Here is a 25,199-nt window from a genome sequence, read left to right as displayed (position 1 = left end):
CTAACACTCTCCAGGAGTACATTGGAGAGTGTTAGGATGATACTCCTGCTTAACTGAAGCTGGTATGGCAAACGAGGCTTCGGAATGGAGTCCTGGTTGAGTGCATCGCCTTGCTTCAGATTTCTGTGTACTTGGGCAAATTCTTCAGGAAAAATAGGGAACAAACTGATAGCAAAATCCTTCACGAAAACATAAGCTGCATCATTGAGGAGCTTGCAACCGCTGAGATGCCTCACGGGTAGAAGACCCAAAAAAAATGATTTCTCAAATTATCAGTATAGGGGAGACGCAGGGAAACCAATATATCAACATCATATATCACCCAACACCAACACACAGTTCCACTCCTCCGCTCCCATTCTGTCATATCTAATCATTATACTCGTAAATAGCAATAGAGCAAACAAAAAGACCAGCAATAATGAACAAATGAAATTTACTCACGTCAACCAATGGCCCTAATTGATAAGCTGCTGCAGATCGATGTGCCACGATGAGGCCAGCTGCTTCATTATCTGAACTGGTGTCGCCCCCTCCCAATCATCAGGCAGCTCGATGGCAGTAGCTTCATGAAGTCCGAATAAGAGGTCATTCTTTGCATCTCGAGGGATTCCAAGATAGTCGGATCCATTTTCCATCACCAGATCAGTCAACTGCATCAACAACCAGGACAATCATGATTTACACAAGTTGCTCAGGCAATGCATTCAAGTATTCAACTCAAATGTTAAACCTTAAGATTCCCGACATCTGAATATGCAACCAATCATACCAGTCTAATAACATCTCCAAGAAAGCTTTGTTTGACCAACATGCTGCCTAGCGTTTAGTAAAATGGACAATAATATATAATCACAATTATAGTTTCTATACCATCATCTGGCAGCAGTAGCTATGCCTGAACACAACGTAAGTTATGGTACTGCATTGGCTTCACAAGTAAATAGAAATAACTGCACCTCTATTAGTTCCACGACATGTTAAATGTTGCCTGTACTGTCCAGCAAACAAAACAAAACTATCACCTTCCTTCCGAATTATAAGACGTTTTGGATATTCAATATGGACTACATACGGACTGAAATAAGTGAACAAACACACTAAAACGCGTCTATATACATCCGATTCAGTAAATGTTAGACCATTTATAATTTGCAACGGAGGGAGCACTATTTAACAAATAAAACTAATTTGATCACTGAAGAAAGCATAGCTATCATTCACGTACTTCACGATCTTCCTTGTAGCAATCCAGTCAAAATGAGTGGCCTTCATTCTAGACCAAATGAAAAGCCAGGAGTCTGTTTGAGAAGGCAAAAGGACCACTTGTCAATCAGTTGCACTTCTGTTCTCTATCTAATGATTTTCTACCAAGAAATATGTTAAGAATGATTCCTCTAACTTAGTTGTGTAGCCAATTACTCCCTCCTCCCAATTTACAGCGCCCTCATACTTCATGGTTTAACTTTGACTATCAATGTGATCAATAATAACCAGTCAGAAAAAATATGTGATCAATAATACATTAGTCATGTGTTAAAAAGTACTCCCTCTGTCCCAAAATAAGTGACTCAACATTGCACTAACTTTAGTACAAAGTTAGTACAAAGTTGAGTCACTTATTTTGGGACGGAGGGAGTATACCGTTGGAACTTTTTCTGGATAAGTGGATATGAACTTCAATGGGTGTAATTTTTCTAGCACATAACCCATGTTCCTATGGTCAAACTTGAACCTCGAATCATGTGCGCGCCACATAAACTGGGACGGTAGGAGTACATGGTTATTGACGGATAAACTCATCGTAGATGCCTTTTTTATAGGTTGTAGGTGCAAGTTTTACAAGGCAAAGCCCTTGCCCGCTTAGACCAATTTAGGTGTCACCATTATGCCCAGTGCCAAGCGCTTTTTAGAACACTGGTTGATAGTTAGATGCTATTGATTGATCATCTAACTTCCCTACTCAGATATATTCCTCATTCCAGGACAACTTGGAAATATTTAACCATTCACCAATACCAAATCATATTCACTGCTCCGTGAATACCAGGCACATTTATCAAAAGCAACATACCTGGTGCACACTGCACAGGGCCTACTTGGTGAACAAATACACAAATTCAATGTGATGATGTTTTTGGCATACTATGGGTGGCTCATTTGCCCAAAGGCAGATGTTGGGTGCTGGATTGGTCCCACTTGCATCTTGGCCACACTGATGAGACCGGATGGCTGGAATTGAATTTATGCATTTGTTCACCATATAGGCCTTGTGCGCAGCATATATTGCCCACAACGAAAGCAATATCCACACAGCTATTATAAAAGCACAATGTCCGAATATTGGAAAATATACTAGGCAGAACTGTGAATTCAGGAAACCGTCAGTATCTTGAGCTCCATCCCCACTAACATCAGGACAGCATCATTTTGCCACGTCCAAATTTCCTAGACTAATTTGAAATGTTCATGGTATGTTATCTCACCAAAAGGAACGGATAGTTGTGCACGAGATACTAGAACAATATGCAATTTTCAGTGAGGAACAATATGCAACTGTTAAAAAATGCTTAAACACATGCACACTGAAATGCACTCTTTAGAATGGTGTGCCTAGTCATAACATGACATAGCGCACTTGATTTTTCTTTTTATAGTTCAGCACCAGTTTTGGCGTGAAAAGAAAAAAAAACTTGGACATTTCCCTGGTATAGTTGTCACTAAGTCTGCACTCTGCAAACATCCCCGACAATTCAGATAGAATAATTTTGCTCTTAAAATGGAAGATAGTAGTTTACCTGCTGAAGCCAACTCAAAGCTATATCATAGAAGCTTTCCTCTACGAGGAATTGTCCAACAGCATGTAGAACCTCATTTGAAACCTCGTTTGACAGTTGATCGACAACTGGTCCAGTTTGCTCCATTAACTTTACAAGTAGCTCAGCATCTCCAGTGGAAAGAACCTCAGCATAAGCCGAATCCATGTCACCAACATGAATAGCATCCATCGCGCGAGTCCAGGATTCCCAAAGTGGACCTCTTCCGTCCCCTTGATTGTCATCATTCAAAGTCTCTCCATCCAGCTCAGGAATAGCAACTCTTGCAGCAGCCCTTGAACTTCCATTATCTTCACCGGCCACTCTGATAGCTTCCAGTGTCGCCTCATCTTTCGACGCCCTCCATGCACTTCGAGCAGAAGGACCCTCCCCAAACCTAAATGGACCCTGTCCTTTGTCCCATCCTCGCCTCGGACCTGCTTGATCATTACCATTTCTAGGCACCCGAGTGTCAGATGAAAAAGAATCTAATCCTCTCCTGGAATTCATTCCGCTTCGTGATCCAGAATAAGCGTATGAATCCCATTGCTCAGAATCTGGTCTCCAGGATGGGCTTCTTACACCAGAAGCCATACCATCTGCAGAAAAATACCTATCTGCGAATCCTATCCTTCCATCACCACCCCTACCAAATTTCGAATTAGAATACTCATGAAACCCATTGTATTTCGCAGATGATCTGCCAGGAGATGAATCGAAGCCCAGGGTTGAACCGCCACCTCTCCTGCCTGATGACAATGATATATCCCTAGCCATTTCCTCAACAACCCTCTCAAGACCACGTACTCTGTTTTCCAGAGTAACCATGCTGTCATGAGATCCTCCCATGAAATCCTGAAATGCACAAAATACAAGTGATATTAGGTAGCTTTCCAAAAGATGTCTAATAAACTTAAAATCTCTCCTCATAAGTAGCACATCACAATGATATGTGATATCATTTGGATAACAAACGATTAGTTAATCACCAAGCAAAACTATGATATTAGGTAGCTTTCCAAAAGATGTCTAATAAACTTAAAATCTCTCCTCATAAGTAGCACATCACAATGATATGTGATATCATTTGGATAACAAACAATTAGTCAATCACCAAGCAAAACATAGTTTAAAAAGGCTCGCCTAGGCTCTAGGCTATAGCAAAATGCCTAGCACTTAATGTGCGCAAAATTGCACTTGAGCATGTGCTTTGGGCAGAAAAGCGCAAGGCGGTGGCAAAGCACACAAGTAACGCCTAGCCCTTTTTTTAATTTTGATCCGAAATGGTCGTAAATGCAGTCAATTTTACATCCAACAAGTATAGAAGGTTATTTCTAAATAACTAAACAATGTAAGCCCGGTTCATTTGTATTAATATGTAAGATCATAGCACTAGCTGCTGGATGGCATTGTAGAAACTGTGATAACAAAAGATTGACAGCAGCCCCACACAAAGACAAACATGCCATATGACAATATATTTATCATTTCACTTTCACATACACAATTGCAGAGAGATTCTGTTATGACCGGCCAGGTCTATGGCCGCCGCAGGCCCAACAGGCAGACTTAGGCCCGCAAGTTATCTTAGTTTTATTCAGATTAGGCAAGTTATCTCAGGATTGATTCTTCTACAAGTTATCTAGGATATAAATATAGATTGTAAGACTCTTTTGGAGGAAGCAATAAAGACTATTATTATCTTTTGTTGCCCGGCTCCTAGAGGAGCCGGAAACCCTAGCCGCCGCAGCCCTCAACCCTAGCCGCGACGGCGCCCTGCCGCCGGCGCACCCGCTCCTCGCCGCGCCCACTTCCTCCTTGCCCCTACAACCTACGCAGTAGAGCCGGTAGGAACCCTAGTCCTACCAATTTGGTATTCAGAGACCACGTTGCGATCATGTCGATGCCGCCATCACCGCCGCCGCTGCCCGTCGGCACCACCGCGCCCATGACGACGGCGCCAAGCATCACCGCGCCGACCGCATCCGCCGGGACCTCGCTGGCGTGTCCCGTCTCCTCCTCGGCACCACCTGCACCGGCGTCTCCGGGCGCATCTCCACCATCGCCGCTGGCCGCCTTGTCTCCGGAGCAACTCGCCGCCACGCTACATCACCTCGTCACCGCCGTCCACGGGCTTCAGCTCCACCAGCAATATGGGGCCGGGGCCTATGCTCAACCGCCATCGGCCCCGATCGCCGCCACTGGTCTTCTCCTACAGCAGCAGCCGCAGTACGGGGGCGGGGCGAGCCCCTTCGCGCCACCACCAGGACCGTACCAGGGCGCGGCCACGTACGGCGGGCCCCCGTTCGGGCCGATCCAGGCGGGATTGGCATCCGGGCCAGCACCGGCCGCGGCGCCCCTCTGGCCTTTGCCGCCGGCCGCCTCCTGGCTGCAGCAGCCGCCGCCCACCGTCTGGCCGGTTCAGCAGACGCCGTTCCCCGCATGGCCGGCCCAGCAGCCGCCACCGACGGCGTCCCAGGGCCTGCGTCCACCGCCGTTCTCCGCGCCCTCATCAGCCGGGACCACCTCGGGCGCGGCCTCGACTACCGGGTTACCGATCCATCAGGTCCGGTTTCCCCCGTCCCCCCTGCCAGCATGGGCGGCGGGGTCTTCGCCTTCACCGGTCTACACCACGACCCCGGTTGAGCCGACTCCGTTTCCGCAGTTCGGCGGGCCATCCGGCCCCGCCGGCCAGTACCCCGCCGCCCAGCAGCCGCCGCCGACGGCGTCCCAGGGCCTGCGTCCACCGCCGTTCTCCGCGCCCTCATCAGCCGGGACCACCTCGGGCGCGGCCTCGACTACCGGGTTACCGATCCATCAGGTCCGGTTTCCCCCGTCCCCGTCCCCCCTGCCAGCATGGGCGGCGGGGTCTTCGCCTTCACCGGTCTACACCACGACCCCGGTTGAGCCGACTCCGTTTCCGCAGTTCGGCGGGCCATCCGGCCCCGCCGGCCAGTACCCAAACTACTCCGATCAGGCACCTCCGGCTTCACTCTTCCGAGCCCCCGCGCCTGCTCAGCACGGCGGGCCGCAGCAGACACCGCCGCGGTTCGCCAAACTCGACTTCGCCACCTACAAGGGCACGGAGGACCCCCTCAACTGGCTCAACCAGTGCGAACAGTTCTTTCGAGGGCAGCGGACGCTCGCTTCAGATCGTACCTGGCTCGCGTCCTATCATCTTCGAGGCGCAGCACAGACCTGGTACTACGCCCTCGAGCAGGACGAGGGCGGCATGCCACCGTGGGAGCGCTTCCGGGAGCTCTGTCTTCTCCGTTTTGGGCCTCCTATCCGCGGGAGCCGACTGGCGGCCCTCGGCCGTTTACCATTCACATCTACGGTGCAGGACTACACCGATCGCTTCCAGGCCCTGGCATGCCACGCGCCGGGCGTCTCCGCGACCCAGCGCGCCGAGCTCTTTGTGGGCGGTCTGCCGGACCATATCCGCGTGGACGTCGAGCTCCGGGATCCCCCCGATCTCCAGACGGCCATGTACTACGCCCGGGCCTTCGAGCAGCGGGCCCAGGCACTGCAGCCACCACTCGGACGGAGTGGCCGCCAGCCCAGTCGGCCAGCACCGACTTCCTCAGCCCCGGGTCGGCCTCTCCCATCCGCGACGGCCACATCCCCGGCTGCCACACGGCCCTTCCGTCGGCTGTCACCGGCCGAGCAGCAGGGGCGTCGCCGTCAGGGTCTCTGCTTCAACTGCGATGAGCCCTATACGCCGACCCATGTCTGCCCCCGCCTCTTTTATTTAGAGACGGTCGACTACACCGAGGAGAACGACTCGCCCGACCCGTTACATCCGCCTGCGGCGCCCGAGGACGCGGCCGCGGGTTCCGCAGCGACAGCGTGCGTCGTCTCCCTTCACGCCCTGGCCGGCATCCGGGGCGAGCAGACCATGCTGCTGCCGGTGACGATCCATGGCGAGCGCCTGGTGGCCCTGCTAGATACGGGCTCCACACACAACTTTCTGCCCGAATCGACCATGCGTCGGCTAGCCCTCCCGACGACGGGCGGGGAGCGCCGGCGGATCACAGTGGCGAACGGTGATCGCCTCCGGTGCCATGGGCTAGCCCGCGACGTTCCCATCTCCATCGGCGGCGAACACTTTTCCATCACTTGTGCAGGGATCGATCTCGGCTGCTTCGACTTCATCCTCGGGGTGGACTTTCTCCGGACCCTCGGCCCCATCCTATGGGATTTCGACGCACTCATGATGACATTCTGGCGGCAGGGCCGCCGCATCCGGTGGGAGGGCATTGGGGGCGCCGCGGCTGCCGTGCCACATCTCCAGCTGGCTGCCGCGTCCTCGGAGGCTGAGCACCCCCTGCTGGATTCTCTTCTGGAGCAGCACAGCGACCTCTTCGACGCTCCGCGGGGTCTTCCGCCTGCCCGGGTGTACGACCATCATATTCACCTCGTACCAGGCTCCACTCCGGTGGCGGTACGGCCCTACCGCTACCCCCAGCTGCAGAAGGATGAGTTGGAGCGCCAGTGTGCCCTGATGCTCACCGCAGGCATCATCCGGATCTCCACGTCACCCTTCACGGCGCCGGTGCTTCTCGTCCATAAGTCCGACGGCACATGGCGCTTCTGCATCGACTACCGCGCCCTCAACGCACTCATGCTCAAGGACAAGTTCCCTATACCGGTGGTCGACGAGCTCTTGGATGAGCTCCATGGGGCACGCTTCTTCACCAAGCTCGATCTTCGATCGGGCTATCATCAGGTGCGCATGCATCCGGACGACATCGCCAAGACGGCGTTTCGCACCCACCATGGCCACTTCGAGTTCTTGATGATGCCTTTCGGCCTCGCCAACGCCCCGGCGACTTTCCAAGCCCTGATGAACGACGTCCTTCGACCCTACTTACGGCGGTTTGTGCTTGTTTTCTTTGATGACATTCTTATCTACAGCGCCACCTGGGCCGAACATCTCCAGCACGTCGCCATCGTCTTCAACGAGCTTCGGGCGCACCACCTCCACCTTAAACGCTCAAAGTGCTCGTTCGGGACACCTACCGTCGCCTACCTCGGCCATGTCATCTCGGCCGACGGAGTGGCTATGGACGCCGATAAGGTGGCGGCCGTCTCCGCCTGGCCGACGCCTCACTCACCGCGGGCTCTCCGCGGGTTCCTCGGACTCGCTGGCTACTACCGGAAATTTATCCGGGAGTTCGGACTCATCGCGGCGCCCCTCACGCGGTTGCTTCGCCGCGACGCCTTCGCCTGGGACGCTGAGGCGACGACGGCATTCGAGGCCCTCAAGGGGGCCCTCACGACGGGCCCCGTTCTCCAGATGCCCGACTTCGACCGTCCGTTCGTGGTGGACTGTGACGCCTCGGGCGCCGGGTTCAGCGTCGTACTTCATCAGGGCGATGGGCCCCTCGCCTTCTTCAGCCGGCCTTTCACTTCGCGCCATCTTAAGTTGGCCGCTTACGAGCGGGAGCTCATTGGCCTCGTCCAGGCCGTGCGTCATTGGCGGCCATACTTGTGGGGGCGGACCTTCCACATTCGCACGGACCACTACAGCCTGAAGTTCTTGCTGGATCAACGGTTGTCGACCGTACCGCAGCACCAGTGGATCAGCAAGCTCTTCGGCTTCGACTTCTCCGTCGAGTATCGGCCGGGCCGTCTTAACACCGTGGCCGACGCGCTATCCCGTCGCGATTCCGACCTCGCGCCAACCGCCGACGCGTCCGCCGGGACGGCCCTGTGCATTCGCTCCGGGCCATCGTTCGGTCTCTTCACCGACATTCGACGCGCCACTGCGACGGCCGATGACGCCGCACTTCTTCAGCAGCAGCTCGCGGTCGGCGACTTGGAGGAGCCCTGGCGCTTCTCTGACGGACTGCTCCTGCATGGACGCCGGATCTTTGTTCCGGCGCATGATGATCTCCGTCACCAGGTGTTGCAGCTCGCTCACTCGGCGGCCCATGAGGGTGTGCAGAAAACCCTCCATCGTCTTCGCGCCGACTTCTACATCCCTGGCGATCGTGCCCTGGTCCGCGACTGGGTTCGGTCTTGTCAGACTTGCCAGCGCAACAAGACAGAGACCCTGAGACCGGCGGGGCTCCTTCAGCCCTTGGAGGTGCCATCTCAGGTTTGGGTGGATATCTCCTTGGACTTCATCGAGGGCCTTCCCAAGGTAGGGGGCAAGTCAGTCATCCTCACGGTGGTCGATCGCTTCTCTAAGTACGCCCACTTCATCGCGTTGGGCCATCCGTACACAGCGGCATCCGTGGCCCGGGCTTTCTTCGACGGCATAGTCCGTCTACACGGGTTCCCGACGTCGATCGTCAGTGATCGAGACCCAGTCTTCACGGGCCATGTCTGGCGCGACCTCTTCAGGATGGCGGGTGTCCAGCTCCGCCTGAGTACGGCGTTCCATCCTCAGACGGACGGTCAGTCTGAGGTGGTTAACAAGGTCATTGCCATGTATTTGCGTTGTGTGACAGGTGATCGACCTCGCGCTTGGGTGGACTGGCTATCTTGGGCAGAGTACTGCTACAACACTTCTTATCACTCCGCCCTGCGCGCGACGCCATTTGAGGTGGTCTATGGTCGACCACCCCCGCCTATACTTCCGGTCGACCCGGAGACGGCTCGGACAGCAGTAGCGGGTGACCTTATCCGCACCCGTGATGAGATGCTGGCTGAGGTCCGTCAGCGTCTCCTTCAGGCCCAGCAGACGGCCAAGCACTACTACGACGATTATCATCGCGAGGCGGAGTTCGCAGTGGGTGACTGGGTGTGGCTGCGTCTTCTCCACCGCTCTACGCAGTCACTGGACCCGCGCGCAAAGCGCAAGCTTGGCCCTCGCTACGCCGGGCCCTTCCCTGTCGTGGAGCGCATTGGGAAGGTGGCCTATCGTCTTCAGCTTCCAGCCCGCACCCGCATCCACGACGTGTTCCATGTGGGGCTGCTCAAACCTTTCCGTGGCGAGCCACCGGCGGCTCCTCCGACGCTTCCTCCAACCGCCGATGGTCGCATTCTTCCAGAGCCAGCAAAGGTGTTGCAGGCTCAGCTCCGTCGTGGCGTCTGGTTCATCCTAATTCAGTGGGTGGGCCTTCCGGAGGAGGAGGCGACTTGGGAGCAGCGTGAGGATTTCCGTCAACACTATCCAGACTTTCAGCTCGAGGACGAGCTGTTTGCGCAGGCGGGGAGAGATGTTATGACCGGCCAGGTCTATGGCCGCCGCAGGCCCAACAGGCAGGCTTAGGCCCGCAAGTTATCTTAGTTTTATTCAGATTAGGCAAGTTATCTCAGGATTGATTCTTCTACAAGTTATCTAGGATATAAATATAGATTGTAAGACTCTTTTGGAGGAAGCAATAAAGATTATTATTATCTTTTGTTGCCCGGCTCCTAGAGGAGCCGGAAACCCTAGCCGCCGCAGCCTAGCCGCCGCCGCCCTCAACCCTAGCCGCGACGGCGCCCTGCCGCCGGCGCACCCGCTCCTCGCCGCGCCCACTTCCTCCTTGCCCCTACAACCTACGCAGTAGAGCCGGTAGGAACCCTAGTCCTACCAGATTCAAATGTTACATACTCAGACCATCAATCTGGAAATTTAAAATGTGTGATATTTTATGACTGTACAGTTTGAAGTAAAAGAACGAATCAAAATTCAGAACTTCCTATGCTAAAAAAAATCAGGATGGAATAAACCAGAACAAAACTAACCTGCAACATGTTCATGAGACTTGTTTGCTGTCTCTCCAATTGTGATAACTGCTTCTGTATAACTAACCAGTTTGTTTTATTATTTATGAAGGGACCATCTCCTGGTATAGTCATTGGTGCAGATTCTTTTGCACTGGTTTCACACCTATCTTCAACATCAGATGGTCTAGCCTTTGTATCTTTGTTTCTATTTCCTCTTTGGCCAGCCCATTTATTTCGAACACTTTGAAAACTAGAGCTAGCCCGCACTTGGGTCAGACTCCCTTCATCATCTGCAGATCCATTGCTATTAGCTGCACCAACAGGATCACCATCTACTTCCTCTGGATCATCTTCACTTTGTAGATGAGATTGGAGAGTCTTGCGGGGAACTACCACCTCAACAGCCAAGTCATCTGTGGTTCTCGTCTCAAGCTTTTGAAAAAATTCAGGGTTCAGTTCCCTGTCAGTTAGTGTAGGTCTTTTCTTCAAGAGAACTGCTGCTTTTTCAGCTATGCTACTGCCCTTTGCTTTCTCATTATTGCTAGGTGAATCCAGCTTCGTTTCACTGCCAGTTGGTTCCTTAGTTTTACCGTCTTCTGCACACAAATTGTTTAACATTAAGTATACAGATATAATAGTAAACACCCTAGTAATACCATGCACTTGTTCAACGAAAGAAAAGGTTGATACCATTTGTATCTTCACCTGTTAATTGCTTCCACAACTGCACAGCATCAATCACGCTATCTCTGACAGGCCTTACCTGGAATTGTGTTTACAGGAACAACATATCAATTCATTATGGATATGACTTGTGGTCATCTGAAAACAAATGGAACAGTGGCACATCCTACATTTTCGATAGAGTGAGGTGGATTATTTATTACCTTATCAAAACGGCAAGCCTCGAGAGCAGCTATGGTTGGAGCGGCCCCATCACCTATCAAGTGACCTGAATAGGTAGCCAGGACACACAATGTGTCAGCAGCTGCTTTCCTGGTAGCCCAATCACTGTTCTCAAGACAGTCACGGATACTTTGCAGTGTCTGTTGCATATTCTGGGGACTGATCGCTCCAACCTGAAAAGCAGGAAATAAATCATCAACAGATACTCAAACAAGGATGTCAGTAATCATGCTGATAGTTTCTATGATTCTATCACCACGGTGATTTATGAAATATGCAGAAAGACTAGCAATTGTGTAAGCAGCAAGTTTCCATGATAAGACCATATGAAGCTCCTAATTATAACAACAAAAGGAATTCGGAATTCCAGTCTTATGGATGAAACCAGAAAATGAGTGCAGAACACTTGCATGGGTGCATAAGATCATATATGACATAATCCAACATATTAGGAGCTATATCTCCAGAACCCAAGCCCTCGCCAACCAAAAGGCCTAAAGCTCTTAACTATTCGTCTTACACTCCCAAGTGCACACAACAATACTAACAGAATAAATTCATTAGCTCAAATAGCCAATGAACAATAGAATAGGTCCAAAAAAACAGTCTTCTACTCTATTAGTCTCGACTCTCGACTAGTACATGAATGAACACACTGAGTCATCCAACATATCAGGAAAAAATATACGCCATACGCCTATGAGCAGGTAAAAGAAGAATGTATTGTAATCCTAGCTAAAATGGCAAGAATGAAGAGTTGCCACAAGCAACTAGAAATTCAGCTAAGATTCTATTTGGAGCTTTAATCCTAACTGCATAATACTTTAGATTGTTCATGCCTTCATGGAGCCAAACACTATGATATCGATACTTCACCATTCCAAAATAGTAGTCCACTCTCTTGACAGTAATTCACAAATACTTTACAGCAGAAAAAAGAAAACACTAGTATTTCCATCCTAACAGCTGACAATGAGATATACAGGCCACATCCGAAACTGACTAATATGATCATAACTAAGGAAGACATTCCCATCTTCAGGCATAAAACCAATGTGGGTGGTCTGGATGACTTTAGGATTACGGGATTAGCCAATACAGACAGGCAGCCATCTGTAACAAAAATAACAACTACTAGCAGTCTAACATGAATTCTCATTGCCTGGAATTTTTTATGTCAATGACTTAATTCATCAAGCATATATAGCAAGCAAGACAGAAATTAGGGAACCAGCCTATACCTGAGCCAAGCTTCCGATGACATTGAGCAGTGACCCCTTGGCCTGCACACCCTGTCCGCCGACCAACTTGAAAACCCTGGAACCAAGCTTGCCAAACATACCCAAGACACCAGGTCCAGGGCCTGCCCCCTCCACTGTTTTTGCCAAGCAGGCCGCGGCCCCGCTCTGCACAGTCTTGCTCTGCTCTCCCATGACCTCGAAGAGCGGCTTCACGAACAGTGCGACGGTCCCATTTCCCGCCTCACCAGCTGCTGAAGCAGCAAGCGGCCGGAGGTACACCGCCGCTAGCTGCCCCGCGGCGTCGCGGCACGCGTCCCGCACGGACGAGTCGGAGGCCGTGTCCTTGAGCCGTCGCGAGAGATGCGCCATCACCTTCTGCAGGTGCGGCGCCGCGGCGTCGGGGTGAGCCGCGCAGAGCGTGGCAAGAAGACGTATCGACTCGCGCCGCGCTGGCGAGGCGAGCCCCTGGGTGTCGGACGCCAGCGCGTGGAGGAGCATGGGCACGGCGTCCGGGGACGGCGGCGACCGGATGAAGCGGTCGAGTTCCTCGACGGCGATGTGGTGCGTGTCGCGGTCAGAGAGCTTGGCGAGCGCGGAGAGCACGCGCGACTTGAGCTCCGCCATGGCAGCGCTTTTGGACGGCGCCGCGCCAGCGGCCGCGGCGGCGGAGGCAGGGTTTGGCGGCTGCGCGGTGGTGGGCGACCTGGGATGCGATTTGGTGACTGATTTGGAGACCGCGGTCGCCATTGCGGCGGGTTCGCGTGGGGAATCTGGGGAATGCAAGAGTGGGGATGGGGATGGCTGCTAGTTCAGATTTGAACTGGTGGGATGTGGGATTTGGGTTACAATTGGAGGCATCCGGTGGCGAATTCGGGGTGGATTTGGTGGGATTCGTGGAGCTTTTGAATCGGTCGATGGGTTTGGGGCTGGGTTTTGTGGACGATTTTTGGAATGGGATGGTGGGATCTCGCCTTTGGAGCGGAGATGGGCGGTGGGGTGGGGGAAGACGAGGAGTGAGCGAACGAGTTCAAGATTCTTCCGAGACGATGGGTGAGAAGGGTGGAAGAGGGTGAGTGGGCCACCTTGTTATTACTCCTACTCGGCATGGGAATATTATTAGGAAGGAAAATATAACAGATCAAATGATTTGGAGCTGTCAATAACTTGGGTCCACCTTGTCACCAATCGACTCTCTTTATAATTTGGAATGATTTGAAGATTGTTCACCAAGCCTCCGCAACCGGATCCGGCTTGCCTGCTCCCTCCCCATGCTCCCATTCGTACTCCCACTTCATCCTACGGTTGCCGTTTTCCTTTTTTCTTTCTAATCTAATCATCTTTCTCTGATTTTAAGGGAGTAGGGTCGGGCCTTATTTTGTTCCAATCAAATCAAGCCACGTACGCGGGAGCACGGATGGGCACACGCCGGGGGAGCAGACAAGTCTCGTCCTCCGCAACCAGGGATGAAACTCGACCAAATTTGGAATGATGATGGTCATGCCATATCATATTCCACTTTTTTTCGAAATCAAAATCGGTATGGAGGCAATGCGGATGCTGAAACGAATACATGATACAACCAAATATAACAGAAACAAATATGGTATGGTAATGAAGCGGACGTGGACCGAAAGCGAACAACAAAATTCAGACAATACAAGAAAAAGAACCTGTCTTAACAGAAGCACGAATAATAATTTTTAGTAGGTAGATCCTTCGGGTGCAGTTGGTCCTCCAAGTTAGGGTTCTCTTTCCCCCTCACGACTATGGTGGCTAGGGCAGTCATTCACTCCAAACTTCATTAGCGAGCACAAGAGGCAGACCACCAAATAATACATTGATATTTTGAGAGGTGTAAGCCTAGCTGACTTATAGGCATTAGCATTGCAAGAAAAACTAAGAATGTAAAATTCATTAAAGCATTAACAGAAATTGGAGCACAAGTGTACTACACATCAAATAGAGACTGAATTGGGACAACATGTATATAGATGATTTAATCAAACTATAAAACTAAATAAAATGAGCATGAATCGCGTCCCAAAGTTGCAACGTTTAAGTCATCTTCAACGCAAGACACATGTAAAGGCACTTAGGGGAATAAAATAAATATGATGTAATTAAAAGCCATGTAAGCGCTCCATGTTTCAAAGCTAGACTGTTATAACTAACATCGGCGGTTTGCATTCAGCGCTGCATCTTGTGAGGTAGAAAAATTCCCAAGCGCCTGATTCCTTTTCTTGCATTGATGTCATAAGTGACGCCAGGATTGGAGGGCCTAACTGCCCTTTAACCATGACACTTGTCCTGGTGCCCTCCTTTGATGCCCAGCGTTGTAGATGTCCTTATGGACTTGATAATGGTGAAGGGAGATTAGCGGCAACGGCGACATCATGCGGTGACGACAAGGTGGTGGCAGTACATGAGAGGAGAGTTTGGTGGCGGTAGCAGGCAAGTGGATAGGTGGCAGGCATGCACCGTCGAGCTCGTGCAGTGGCAGTGGCCGACGAAGGGGAGCGTTGGTCAGCGAGTGCGGTCAAACAGTTCTATGTGTGGGTGTGGGTGTGCGAAAGAATTGCGTTGCGTATATTTAGGTTAGGTCTGGGTTGAGATGTTTTTGGGCTGGGCTGCATGGGAATGTTTCATGAAAATGGGATAATTTATTTGATCGGATGTCCAATCGCAGTAACGAATATCCCGGTATCCACTGGATATCGTCGTTACTATATCCTATTATGTACACGGTACAGGTACCGGTATCCGATACCGTATCCGGGTGAACTATAAAATCTCATTTCATTTTGTCTAATTTCATATTTGGTTAGAAAACTATCCAATCCGGTTCACCCTTGGTAGCAAAGATATAATTTGATCATGCTCCATGACCATGATCATAGATAAGCAATGGCAAGGTGGCCCAAGAAGTGTTTTACATGACGACCACAACCCTTGGGCAATGACACCACATGTTGACTACTTGCTAGCTGACAACCCATCTACCCTAGGAGGCAAGAGCCCATCCACACGCAGTAGTCTTGCAGCCCTCCATGTATTTGTCCTTCCACAACCACCTGCCTGAGGACCACACTAACTGGAGGAGACGCACCATTGAAAACGATGTCGTTGCGATGCTTCCTATCATCCAAGCCACAAGCGCCATGACCGTCGAAGAATCTCTCGAGACTCGGGGCACTGGATCTAATGAGGTCCATGAAGGAAATATGCCCTAGAGGCAATAATAAAGTTATTATTTATTTTCTTATATCATGATAAATGTTTGTTATTCATGCTAGAATTGTATTAACCGGAAACATAATACATGTGTGAATACATAGACAAACAGAGTGTCACTAGTATGCCTCTACTTGACTAGCTCGTTGATCAAAGATGGTTATGTTTCCTAACCATAGACATTGAAAGGATCGATATGGTTGACTAGAGGGGGGTGAATAGGCAACTACCAATTTTTAACTTTTCTTTACCAAATTAAATTTTGCATCAAAGTAGGTTGTCTAGATGTGCAGCTAGGTGAACAACCTATATGATGCAACAACAACAAGCACACAAGCAAGCAAGGGAACAAACACTAAAGAGCTTGCACAAGTGAAGATAAGAGATAACCAAGAGTGGATCCGGTGAAGACGAGGATGTGTTACCGAAGTTCCTTCCTTTTGAAGGGAAGTACGTCTCCGTTGGAGCGGTGTGGAGGCACAATGCTCCCCAAGAAGCCACTAGGGCCACCGTATTCTCCTCACGCCCTCACACAATGCGAGATGCCGTGATTCCACTATTGGTACCCTTGAAGGCGGCGACCGAACCTTTACAAACAAGGTTGGGGCAAACTCCACAACTTAATCGGAGGCTCCCAACAAGACCACGAAGCTTCACCACAATGGAATATGCCTCCGAGGTGACCTCAACCGTCTAGGGTGCTCAAACACCCAAGAGTAACAAGATCCACTAAGGATGAGTGGGGGAATCAAAAATCTCTCGGTGGAAGTGTAGATCGGGGCCTTCTCAACCACTCCTGAGCAAATCAACAAGTTTGGTTGGCTAGGGAGTGAGATCGGACGAAAATGGAGCTTGGAGCAATAATGGAGCTTTTTAATGGTGGAAGAGGTAGGTCAAAGGGGGGAAGAAGACACCCTTTTATAGTGGGGGGGAACAATCCAACCGTTACCCCCCATTCAGCCCCGCAGAGAGCGGTACTACCGCGGGGGAAGGGCGGTACTACCGCTCATAAGCGGTACTACCGCTCCCCCTCAGCGGTACTGCCGCGCTGGAAGAGAAGGGGCTGGGGCTGGGACCCAGAGCGGTACTACCACGGAGGCAGGGCGGTACTACCGCTCACAAGCAGCACTACCGCCACTACTACCGCAGCTAGTACCGTAAAACCCGACACGAGAAAATGCGCACTCGAGTCGAGGCGGTAGGAGCATGGAGCCACAACGGTACTGCGGCTGAGGCCAACCAGCGGTACTACCGCTCCGAGGAGCGGTACTACCGCTTACTGAGCTTCAGCCGTACTACCGCTATACTGCAGCTAGTGCCGTAAAACCCGACACGAGAAAAGTGCGCACTCGATTCGAGGCGGTAGGAGCACGGAGCCGCAGCGGTACTACAGCTGAGGCCATAAAGCGGTACTACCGCTCCGAGGAGCGGTACTGCCGCCTTGTGAGCCTCAGCGGTACTACCGCTGTGGCCTGCGGTACTACCGCTGGGTCCAGGAAAAGACACAAAAGGGGAAGAAAAGAGAAGCTCCAGAGAGACGGAAAGAAACGGTGGGTGTGAGAAGAACGTGTACGTGTTGATTCCACCCAAACCATACCGAAGCAGATCCCCTCTTGATAGTACGGTGACTACTACGAAACTTAGTCCACCAACAAAGTCACGAAAGAAGCTACACCGTCTTGAGTAGAGCGCCGAAGGGAAATAATCGTTTCGTGCCGAAAGATGAATATCTGAAAGAACTCAAAGCACCCGATTAGTCCGCAAATGCATTGTCATCAATCACCAAAACACCGTAGGGATAAATATGCCCTTACAATCTCCCCCTTTTTGGTGGATTGATGACAATACGGGATTTGCATAGAAAAGAGTAATGACATAGAATGCAAGAGAACCCATGCCTCTAAAAAAAATAGACAGGCTCCCCCTAGATGTTGTGCACACTCGATAAGTGCTTTGGACTGCACGGCACACATACTAGGATCACGGCTCCCCCTATATTTTAGAGACCAACAACCTAAGCAAGATATATGAAAACAACATATATGATAGGATAAGCATGCAAGCTATAAGATACCGAGGTGCATAACACATAGATAAGATAACAAAGGTAGAATATGTCTTACACCATATGTCTGGAACTTAGGTCTCACAAGCACAAAACCAAACAAAACCAACAACAAGAAAGCAAACGAACGACACAAAGACACACTCGCAAACACAAATCCCTAAACTCTCTCCCCCTTTGGCATCGAGACACCAAAAAGGGCAGAGAAGGACACTACGACTCCAGGTGATGGGCGAGGAAGGTCCTGAACATCACATCTCTGCATCTTCATCGTGGGTTGAAAAGTGCTCGTCATCGGAGTCGGTCCAGTGACAGTTTTGATGAATCCAGTCCTCCTCTTCAGTGATCTGTCCCTCAGACCCACTGACAACTGTGGCTCCCAACTGACGCATGATCTCCTTGTGGCGCGTCCTGGCATTCTTCTCCGCCACATGAGTCATGTACTGACCATGGGACTCCATGCAGAAGAGCTTCTTCATCTTGCGCTTGAGCTTCTGGGCCCAGGATGGTTCTGCACTGGAGTGGCTAACGTCCTCATCGTGGGCATCAGGAGCAGCCTCACCCTCAGTTCCCATGGCAGCAGCAGCAGCAGACGGGCCCCCCGTGGCAGCAGTAGCAGAAGGACCCCCTGTGTGAGGCACTGACCAGTTGTCCTTCTTCCTCAGGCGCTTGATCTCATGTGACACCAACTCTCCAGTTTCTAGCAGCACTCTGGGATAAGTCTGTGCCCAGGCCCTCTCAATGAGCCTCATGATGAAGGGACCATAGATAGGACACTTGCGCTCAGACACGGCATATACAAGTTCAGACCACATGACATGAGAGATATCCAGGCTTTCTCCAATGTTTGCTTCCTTCTCATGCTGACAGAAAAAGGAGCATGTCCACGAGGTAGGAGTGAACCTGATCCAGATTCCCAATGCGAGGGAAGAGAGTCTCACGGAATATGCGATGAAGAATGTCCAGATACGGACACAGCTCGTAGGTCTTCTTCTCAGTGACAGGGTGAACCTTCACAGTGCAGTAGGGCCAAAGAGCTTGCTTGTGGGTGGAAGTAACATGGCGGTGAGGACGGAAACCGACAGGAGTCTCAAGCCCGTTATCCACCACATCAAGTAACTCCATGAACGCCCCCCACTTGACAGAAAGCCGCTTGCCATTGGTCATCCAAGTCAGAGTCCTGTCGCTATCTGTTCCAAGATGGACGGTGGCAAAGAATTGAGCCAACAAATCCGCATCGAAATCCTTGTTGAACTGCATGATCCTGAGAATGTTCAGCTGAGTGCACATCTGAAAGGCTTCTCCAAAGTACTCTGGATCCTTCTCCATAGCATCGGTGTCAATGGAGCGAACATCAACATAGAGATTCTTCTTGGCCTTGATCACATCAAAGTAGATGGCAAACTGAAAACGGTTCCAGAACGGACGGTTGACCAAAGTGGGTTCTTGGTCCACCGTATAGGGGTTGCGGCGACGCTTCTCCCAAAACTCCTTGCTGGTCATCTCAGTCACAGCCTTCCCTTTTGGCTTGTTGGCGGCTCGCTTCGATTGCTGAGGAGGTGGAGGAACAGTTGCAGAAGCACTTGCTGGAGGCGGTTGGGTGCTCGAGGAACCACCGGCAGGCTCTGAGGTCCGGTAGCGCTTGGAGGTGGCATGCCCGGGGTTGATGCGGCGACCTTGTTGCTCGGAAATGTCATCACCTGGAGCCAAACACAAAAGGAGGCAAAACAACCAGACGAAACGAGCATAAGCCAACAAACACAACAAAAAGATCAAGGGAAGGTAGGAAAATGATGGAAAATGGCATGCAGTGGTAGTACCGTGATCAGCCCGCGGTAGTACCGCCCTAAACGGTAATACCGCCCTAAACGGTAGTACCGCCCCAAAGGGAGCGGTAGTACCGCCCTAGGCCAAGCGGTAGTACCGCTCCAAAGGGAGCGGTAGTACGGCTTGAGGCGGATACACAGCAGTTTCAAAGCGCGAGGCGGTGAAACAGTGGTTTCCTACTACCGTGGACAGATCCGGCACTACCGGCCTACCAAATTCAAAAATATTCCTATCAAACATCAATCTAGATGATCTAGTTGCTTTCTCCAACCAACTCAAGCCTAGATTTAGCCAAAAATCTAGAGATGCAACCACCATTGCCCCTAAGCACAAGATCTAAAAGCAAGACCAAAAGAGAGAAGGAACGTGGGCAATACCGGCATCCATGGCAAGAGGACGAGGTGGGGATTGACTCCACCGAAGGAAATGGAGAGGAACGCCCCGGAGGAGGAGATCCACCGGAGCCCTTCCGCGGCGGAACGGTGCTGGAGAGAGAGAGGCACGAGGGGGTGAGCGAATGGGTATGGGGGAGAAGAAACCTCCCCTTGCCCCGATAAAAAAAACCTTTGGCCCCGCCCCGCAGCGGTAGTACCGCGCTGGGGAGCGGTAGTACTGCTCATAGGCGGTAGTTCCGCACTTGTGTGGCGGTAGTACCGCTTACACGGTAGTACCGTCCATCACCAGCAGTAGTACCGCTTATCAGCGGTAGTACCGCTCGCCAGCAGCGGCAGTACCGCCCAGCACACCGCGGCAACTAGACTACATGGCTTAGCTAAAAAAACAGAAAACCCGCAACAAAAAGCAAAAGAACACATCAGCAAGAGGCCAAGAAACCTCTCTTCAAGAGAGGGCGGTGGCCGAAGCCACCTATGTTTGAGTCAAGAGGTATGGCGCCGCGAAGATTTTAACCTTGGGCCCATGACCAAAACTCGTCTTTTGAGCACACATGCCATCAGCAATGGCTAAAGTGAAAGACTTGATCAATTTATGCATAATGGGGGGAGGGAGAGTTCATCGAGAGAACAACACTCCCCCTATGTCCATGCCTACACCTAAACTAGACAACAAATTGAGCGTGGTAGGGTGTGCACGGGTTCAAGCAACATTGCTCGAATCAATGATATTTAGCTCATGCCTTAACTCGCGAAATCTTGCTTCATCCAAGGGCTTCGTGAAAATATCTGCAAGGTTGTCATGAGTGTTGACATAGTTGAGCTCGATCTCTCCTCGCCTAATGTGATCCCGGATGAAGTGATACCGAATCTCAATATGCTTCGTCTTGAAGTGTTGCACCGGGTTGAGAGAAATCTTGATGGCACTTTCATTGTCACACCAAAGAGGCACTTTGTCACAAGTGACACCGTAATCCTTTAAAGTTTGCCTCATCCATAAGAGTTGTGCACAACAACTACCGGCCGCAACATACTTCGCTTCGGTGGACGAGAGAGACACACAACTTTGCTTTTTGGAAGACCAACTTACCAACGAGCAACCAAGGAATTGACATCCTCCGGAAGTGGACTTCCTATCCACTTTGTCTCCCACCCAATCGGAATCCGAGTACCCTACAAGCTTGAAGTTTGATCCTCTTGGGTACCATAAGCCAAAGTTTGGGGTATGAGCCAAATATCGAAAGATTCGTTTGACGGCCACATAGTGACTTTCCTTAGGTGCGGCTTGAAACCGTGCACAAATTCCCACACTCAACATGATGTCCGGTCTAGATGCACAAAGGTAAAGCAAGGATCCAATCATGGAGCGGTATACCTTTTGATCCACCACTTTACCATTGGGATCTAGATCAAGTTGGCACTTGGTGGGCATTGGGGTGGGAGCCGGCTTGACGTCACTTAGCTTGAATCTCTTGAGCATGTCTTGAGTGTATTTGGATTGATTGATGAAGGTTCCTTCTCTTCTTTGCTTCACTTCAAACCCTAGAAAGAACTTCAACTCCCCCATGGAGGACATCTCGAACTTTGAGGTCATGAGAGCGGCAAATTCCTCATTGAAAGCTTTGTTAGGAGAACCAAAGATAATATCATCAACATATAATTGGCACACAAACAACTCCCCTTTGACCTTCTTAGTAAAAAGAGTGGGGTCGATTATCCCAACTTCAAACCCACGGTCTTGTAACAACTCGGTAAGGTGGTCATACCACGCATGTGGGGCTTGTTTAAGGCCATAGAGTGTCTTATCGAGTTGATACACATGATCGGGAAAGTAGGGATCCTCGAACCCGGGGGGTTGCTTGACGTACACCAATTCATTAATGGGACCATTAAGAAAAGCACTCTTCACATCCATTTGATGTAACTTAAAGTTATGATGAGAAGCATATGCAATCAACATGCGAATGGATTCAAGACGAGCAACGGGAGCAAAGGTTTCACCGTAGTTGATACCCTCGACTTGGGAGTAGCCTTGTGCTACCAAACGAGCCTTGTTGCGAATGATAATCCCATGGGCATCTTGCTTGTTCTTGAATATCCACTTGGTTCCAATGACATTGTGGTTCCCCGTTGGCCTTGGCACCAATCTCCACACTTTGTTGCGCTCGAAGTTGTTGAGTTCTTCATGCATGGCATTGAGCCAATCCGGATCTTCGAGCGCCTCATAGACCTTGTGAGGTTCCACACAAGAGACAAACGCGTGATGCTCACAATAATTTGCTAATTGTCTACGAGTGCTTACCCCCTTTCTTAAGCTTCCAAGCACGTTCGTCATGAGATGATCTTTAGTGGAGAGCTTGGAAGCAACTTTGGCGGCACGACGCTCTAATTCCTCCTCGTTGGTGAGTTGAGGAGCGGTTACTTGATCATCTTGAGCGTCGTCATGAACTTGTTCTTGGTCTTGAACTTGCTTGAGGGAGAGAACTTGACCTTGGGCATCACTTGGTGTGTCAACACCGTCTTGAGTATGATCTTGCCCTAGGTCTTGTTCATGAGGTTGAGGGCCTTCACTTTGTTCTTCGGAAGTGTGTGGGCCTTGGGTTGGTGATGGCTCCACTTGAGTGGAGCATTGTCCTTCTCCTTCGGCCACAAGGGGTTCCTCAATGGGTAGGATGAAACCAACACCCATTCTTCTTATGGCTTGAGGAGGAATTTCATCACCTACATCACAAGTGCCACTTTGCTCCACTTGGGAGCCGTTATTCTCATCAAACTCCACGTTACACGTCTCCTCAATAAGTCCCGTGGATTTATTGAGGACACGGTAAGCATGAGAGTTTGTAGCATAACCAACAAATATGCCCTCATAAGCTCTAGCCTCAAATTTAGACAACCGAACACCTTTCTTGAGAATGAAACACTTACACCCGAATACCCGAAAGTACTTGAGGTTGGGCTTGTTACCGGTGAGTATCTCATAAGGAGTCTTGTTCAAACCCTTGCGGGGGTAGAGCCGATTTGATGCATGACATGCGGTGTTGATGGCTTCGGCCCAAAAGTTGTACGGAGACTTGAACTCCGCCATCATGGTCCTTGCCGCATCCATCAACGTCCGGTTCTTCCTCTCCGCAACACCGTTTTGTTGAGGGGTGTATGGTGCGGAATATTGATGCTTGATTCCCTCATCACTAAGAAACTCATCCAAGGTGTAGTTCTTGAACTCGATGCCGTTGTCACTTCTTATTGTCAAGATCTTTGCATTGTGTTGACGTTGTGCTTCATTGGCAAAGTCAATGACGGTTTGTTGGGTCTCGCTCTTCCTCTTGAAGAAATACACCCACGTGTACCTTGAGTAGTCATCCACAATCACCAAGCAATACTTTCTACCTCCAAGACTATCGAAGGATGGAGGCCCAAAGAGATCCATGTGAAGGAGCTCCAAAGGCCTCTTTGAATAAATGATAGTCGTGGGAGGGTGAGCCTTCTCATGTAGCTTTCCTTCGATACAGGCACTGCAAGCACGATCTTTAGCAAAACTAACATTCGTTAGTCCACGGACATGGTCCCCCTTTAGGAGACTTTGCAAAGATCTCATATTGACATGGGCTAAACGGCGATGCCAAAGCCATCCCACATCAACTTTAGCCATTAGGCATGTCGCGGTCTTAGTGGGTCGCTTCGAAAAGTTAATCACATATAGACCTTCTCGACATGCCCAACAAAGGCTGCTTTAAGAGTCTTGCTCCACAAGAGGGCCACGGTATCGATATCAAAGAAAGTGGCAAAGCCCATGATTGCAAGCTGACGAACGGAAAGTAAATTGTATGCAAGGGACTCAACAAGCATGACCTTCTCGATCGTGAAATCATGAGAGATGACCACCTTGCCAAGTCCCAATACCTTAGAAGATGAGGCGTCACCCCACTCGACATTGGTGGGCATAGATGGAACCTTGTGCACGTCCACCACCAAGTCCTTGCTTCCGGTCATATGATTTGTAGCTCCGCTATCGAGCAACCATGATCCACAACCGGAAGCAAACACCTGCAAGAGATCAATGCTTGGTTTTAGGTACCCATTTTGTAATGGGTCCTTTGATGTTAGTAACAAGGGTCTTAGGAACCCAAATAGACCATTCAACGTGCTCATGAAGAGAACCAACAAATTTGGCATAAACATGCCCATCACTAGCACGGCACAACACATAAGAAGGATTAAAGTCACCGGCTTTGTTGGGTGAGGTGACATTGCCCTTCTTGACTTTGTTCTTCCTCTTCTCCTCGGGGACACTTTCTCCCGCCCTCACAAAGGTTTGCATGAGGGGAGGAGGTCGTTTGGTCTTGTCATTCTTCTTCTTGTTTTTGGAGTCGGAGACGTACCCAACCCCTTCTTTCGCCACACCTCCCTTTTGGTTGATAAAGAGATCATTGAGGTTCTTCTTGCCTTGTATGCAAGTCGCAAGGCCTCTCTCAAGTTGCTCCTTCAACTTAGCATTTTCCTCAACAAGATGTATATGCTCACAACACGGGTTAGTAGCATTTGCATTATCAATTAAAACCATATGAGGAAAAGTTGCTTTCTCCTTAGTTAGCTTCACTTGGAGTTGATCATGAGACTCCTTGAGACTAGCGTGAATACCCTTCAAGGCCTTGTGGGCCTTGTCAAGTATATCAAACTCCTCTTTGAGTCTAGCAAGATCAACTCCGAGTTTGGCCTTCTCGGAATTTAGCACACGAGAAACAACGAGGGCATGATCATAATCTTTCTCTAACTTAGCATGATCAACGTTGTATGACTCCTCAAGAGCCAAACGAAGACCACGCTCTTCCTCAAGAGCATTGGAAAGGTCCGAAATCTCGTCGGCATAGTCACGACTATGCCCTTCCATCTTTGAGATGGTGTCTTCGTGAGCCTCGATCATGTCATTGGCCTCGCCAAGTTGTTCCAAGAGAGCAACAAAGTGCTTCTTGGATTTTCCCTTGAGTTTGCCCATAAAGGCCTCAAACTCGTTAGCCTCCACATTAACTCCCTCAACTTCATTAATGCTCTCCGATGG

At 50.4% G+C, this 25,199-nt stretch overlaps 2 protein-coding genes across 6 annotated transcripts; one reads left to right on the top strand and one right to left on the bottom strand.

Annotated features, from left to right (window-relative positions):
- Nucleotides 1-239: 239 nt before the first annotated feature.
- LOC125536838 (TORTIFOLIA1-like protein 1) lies at nucleotides 240-13,715 on the bottom strand. Of its 5 annotated transcripts, XM_048700122.2 has the most exons (7): nucleotides 12,629-13,715; nucleotides 11,369-11,560; nucleotides 11,172-11,244; nucleotides 10,500-11,077; nucleotides 2,799-3,671; nucleotides 1,229-1,301; nucleotides 457-653 (listed from the first exon to the last, which is right to left on the bottom strand). In XM_048700122.2, the coding sequence occupies exons 1-6, from the start codon at nucleotides 13,373-13,375 to the stop codon at nucleotides 1,272-1,274; spliced, it is 2,493 nt and encodes an 830-aa protein (XP_048556079.1). In that variant the 5' UTR covers nucleotides 13,376-13,715; the 3' UTR covers nucleotides 457-653; nucleotides 1,229-1,271. The 5 variants fall into 5 exon arrangements, with proteins under 5 accessions (XP_048556076.1, XP_048556077.1, XP_048556078.1 ...); XM_048700119.2 differs by lacking the exon at nucleotides 1,229-1,301 and having other exon boundaries at nucleotides 240-653; nucleotides 10,500-11,074; nucleotides 12,629-13,714; XM_048700120.2 differs by lacking the exon at nucleotides 1,229-1,301 and having other exon boundaries at nucleotides 240-653; nucleotides 11,187-11,244; nucleotides 12,629-13,714.
- LOC147984622 (uncharacterized) lies at nucleotides 4,542-10,038 on the top strand. Its single transcript, XM_087545658.1, has one exon. The coding sequence runs from the start codon at nucleotides 4,714-4,716 to the stop codon at nucleotides 10,036-10,038; it is 5,325 nt and encodes a 1,774-aa protein (XP_087401784.1). The 5' UTR covers nucleotides 4,542-4,713.
- Nucleotides 13,716-25,199: the final 11,484 nt, after the last annotated feature.

This window comes from Triticum urartu, chromosome 2A (genome assembly GCF_056163025.1).
Source record: "Triticum urartu cultivar PI428250 chromosome 2A, HENAU_Tu73, whole genome shotgun sequence".
Taxonomy (NCBI): Eukaryota; Viridiplantae; Streptophyta; class Magnoliopsida; order Poales; family Poaceae; genus Triticum; species Triticum urartu.
Note: the sequence above shows the minus strand (reverse complement) of the source record. Positions and strands in the feature narration are given on the sequence as shown.

Coding starts and splice junctions, on each gene's coding strand:
- LOC125536838 (XM_048700118.2), bottom strand. CDS start 13,375: ATGGCGACCGCGGTCTCCAAATCAGTCACCAAATCGCATCCCAGGTCG. Junction 11,561..12,628: donor TCATCGGAAGCTTGGCTCAG/GTATAGGCTGGT, acceptor CCTGCTTTTCAG/GTTGGAGCGATCAGTCCCCA. Junction 654..2,798: donor CTTTGAGTTGGCTTCAGCAG/GTAAACTACTAT, acceptor TTGTTGATGCAG/TTGACTGATCTGGTGATGGA.
- LOC147984622 (XM_087545658.1), top strand. CDS start 4,714: ATGTCGATGCCGCCATCACCGCCGCCGCTGCCCGTCGGCACCACCGCG.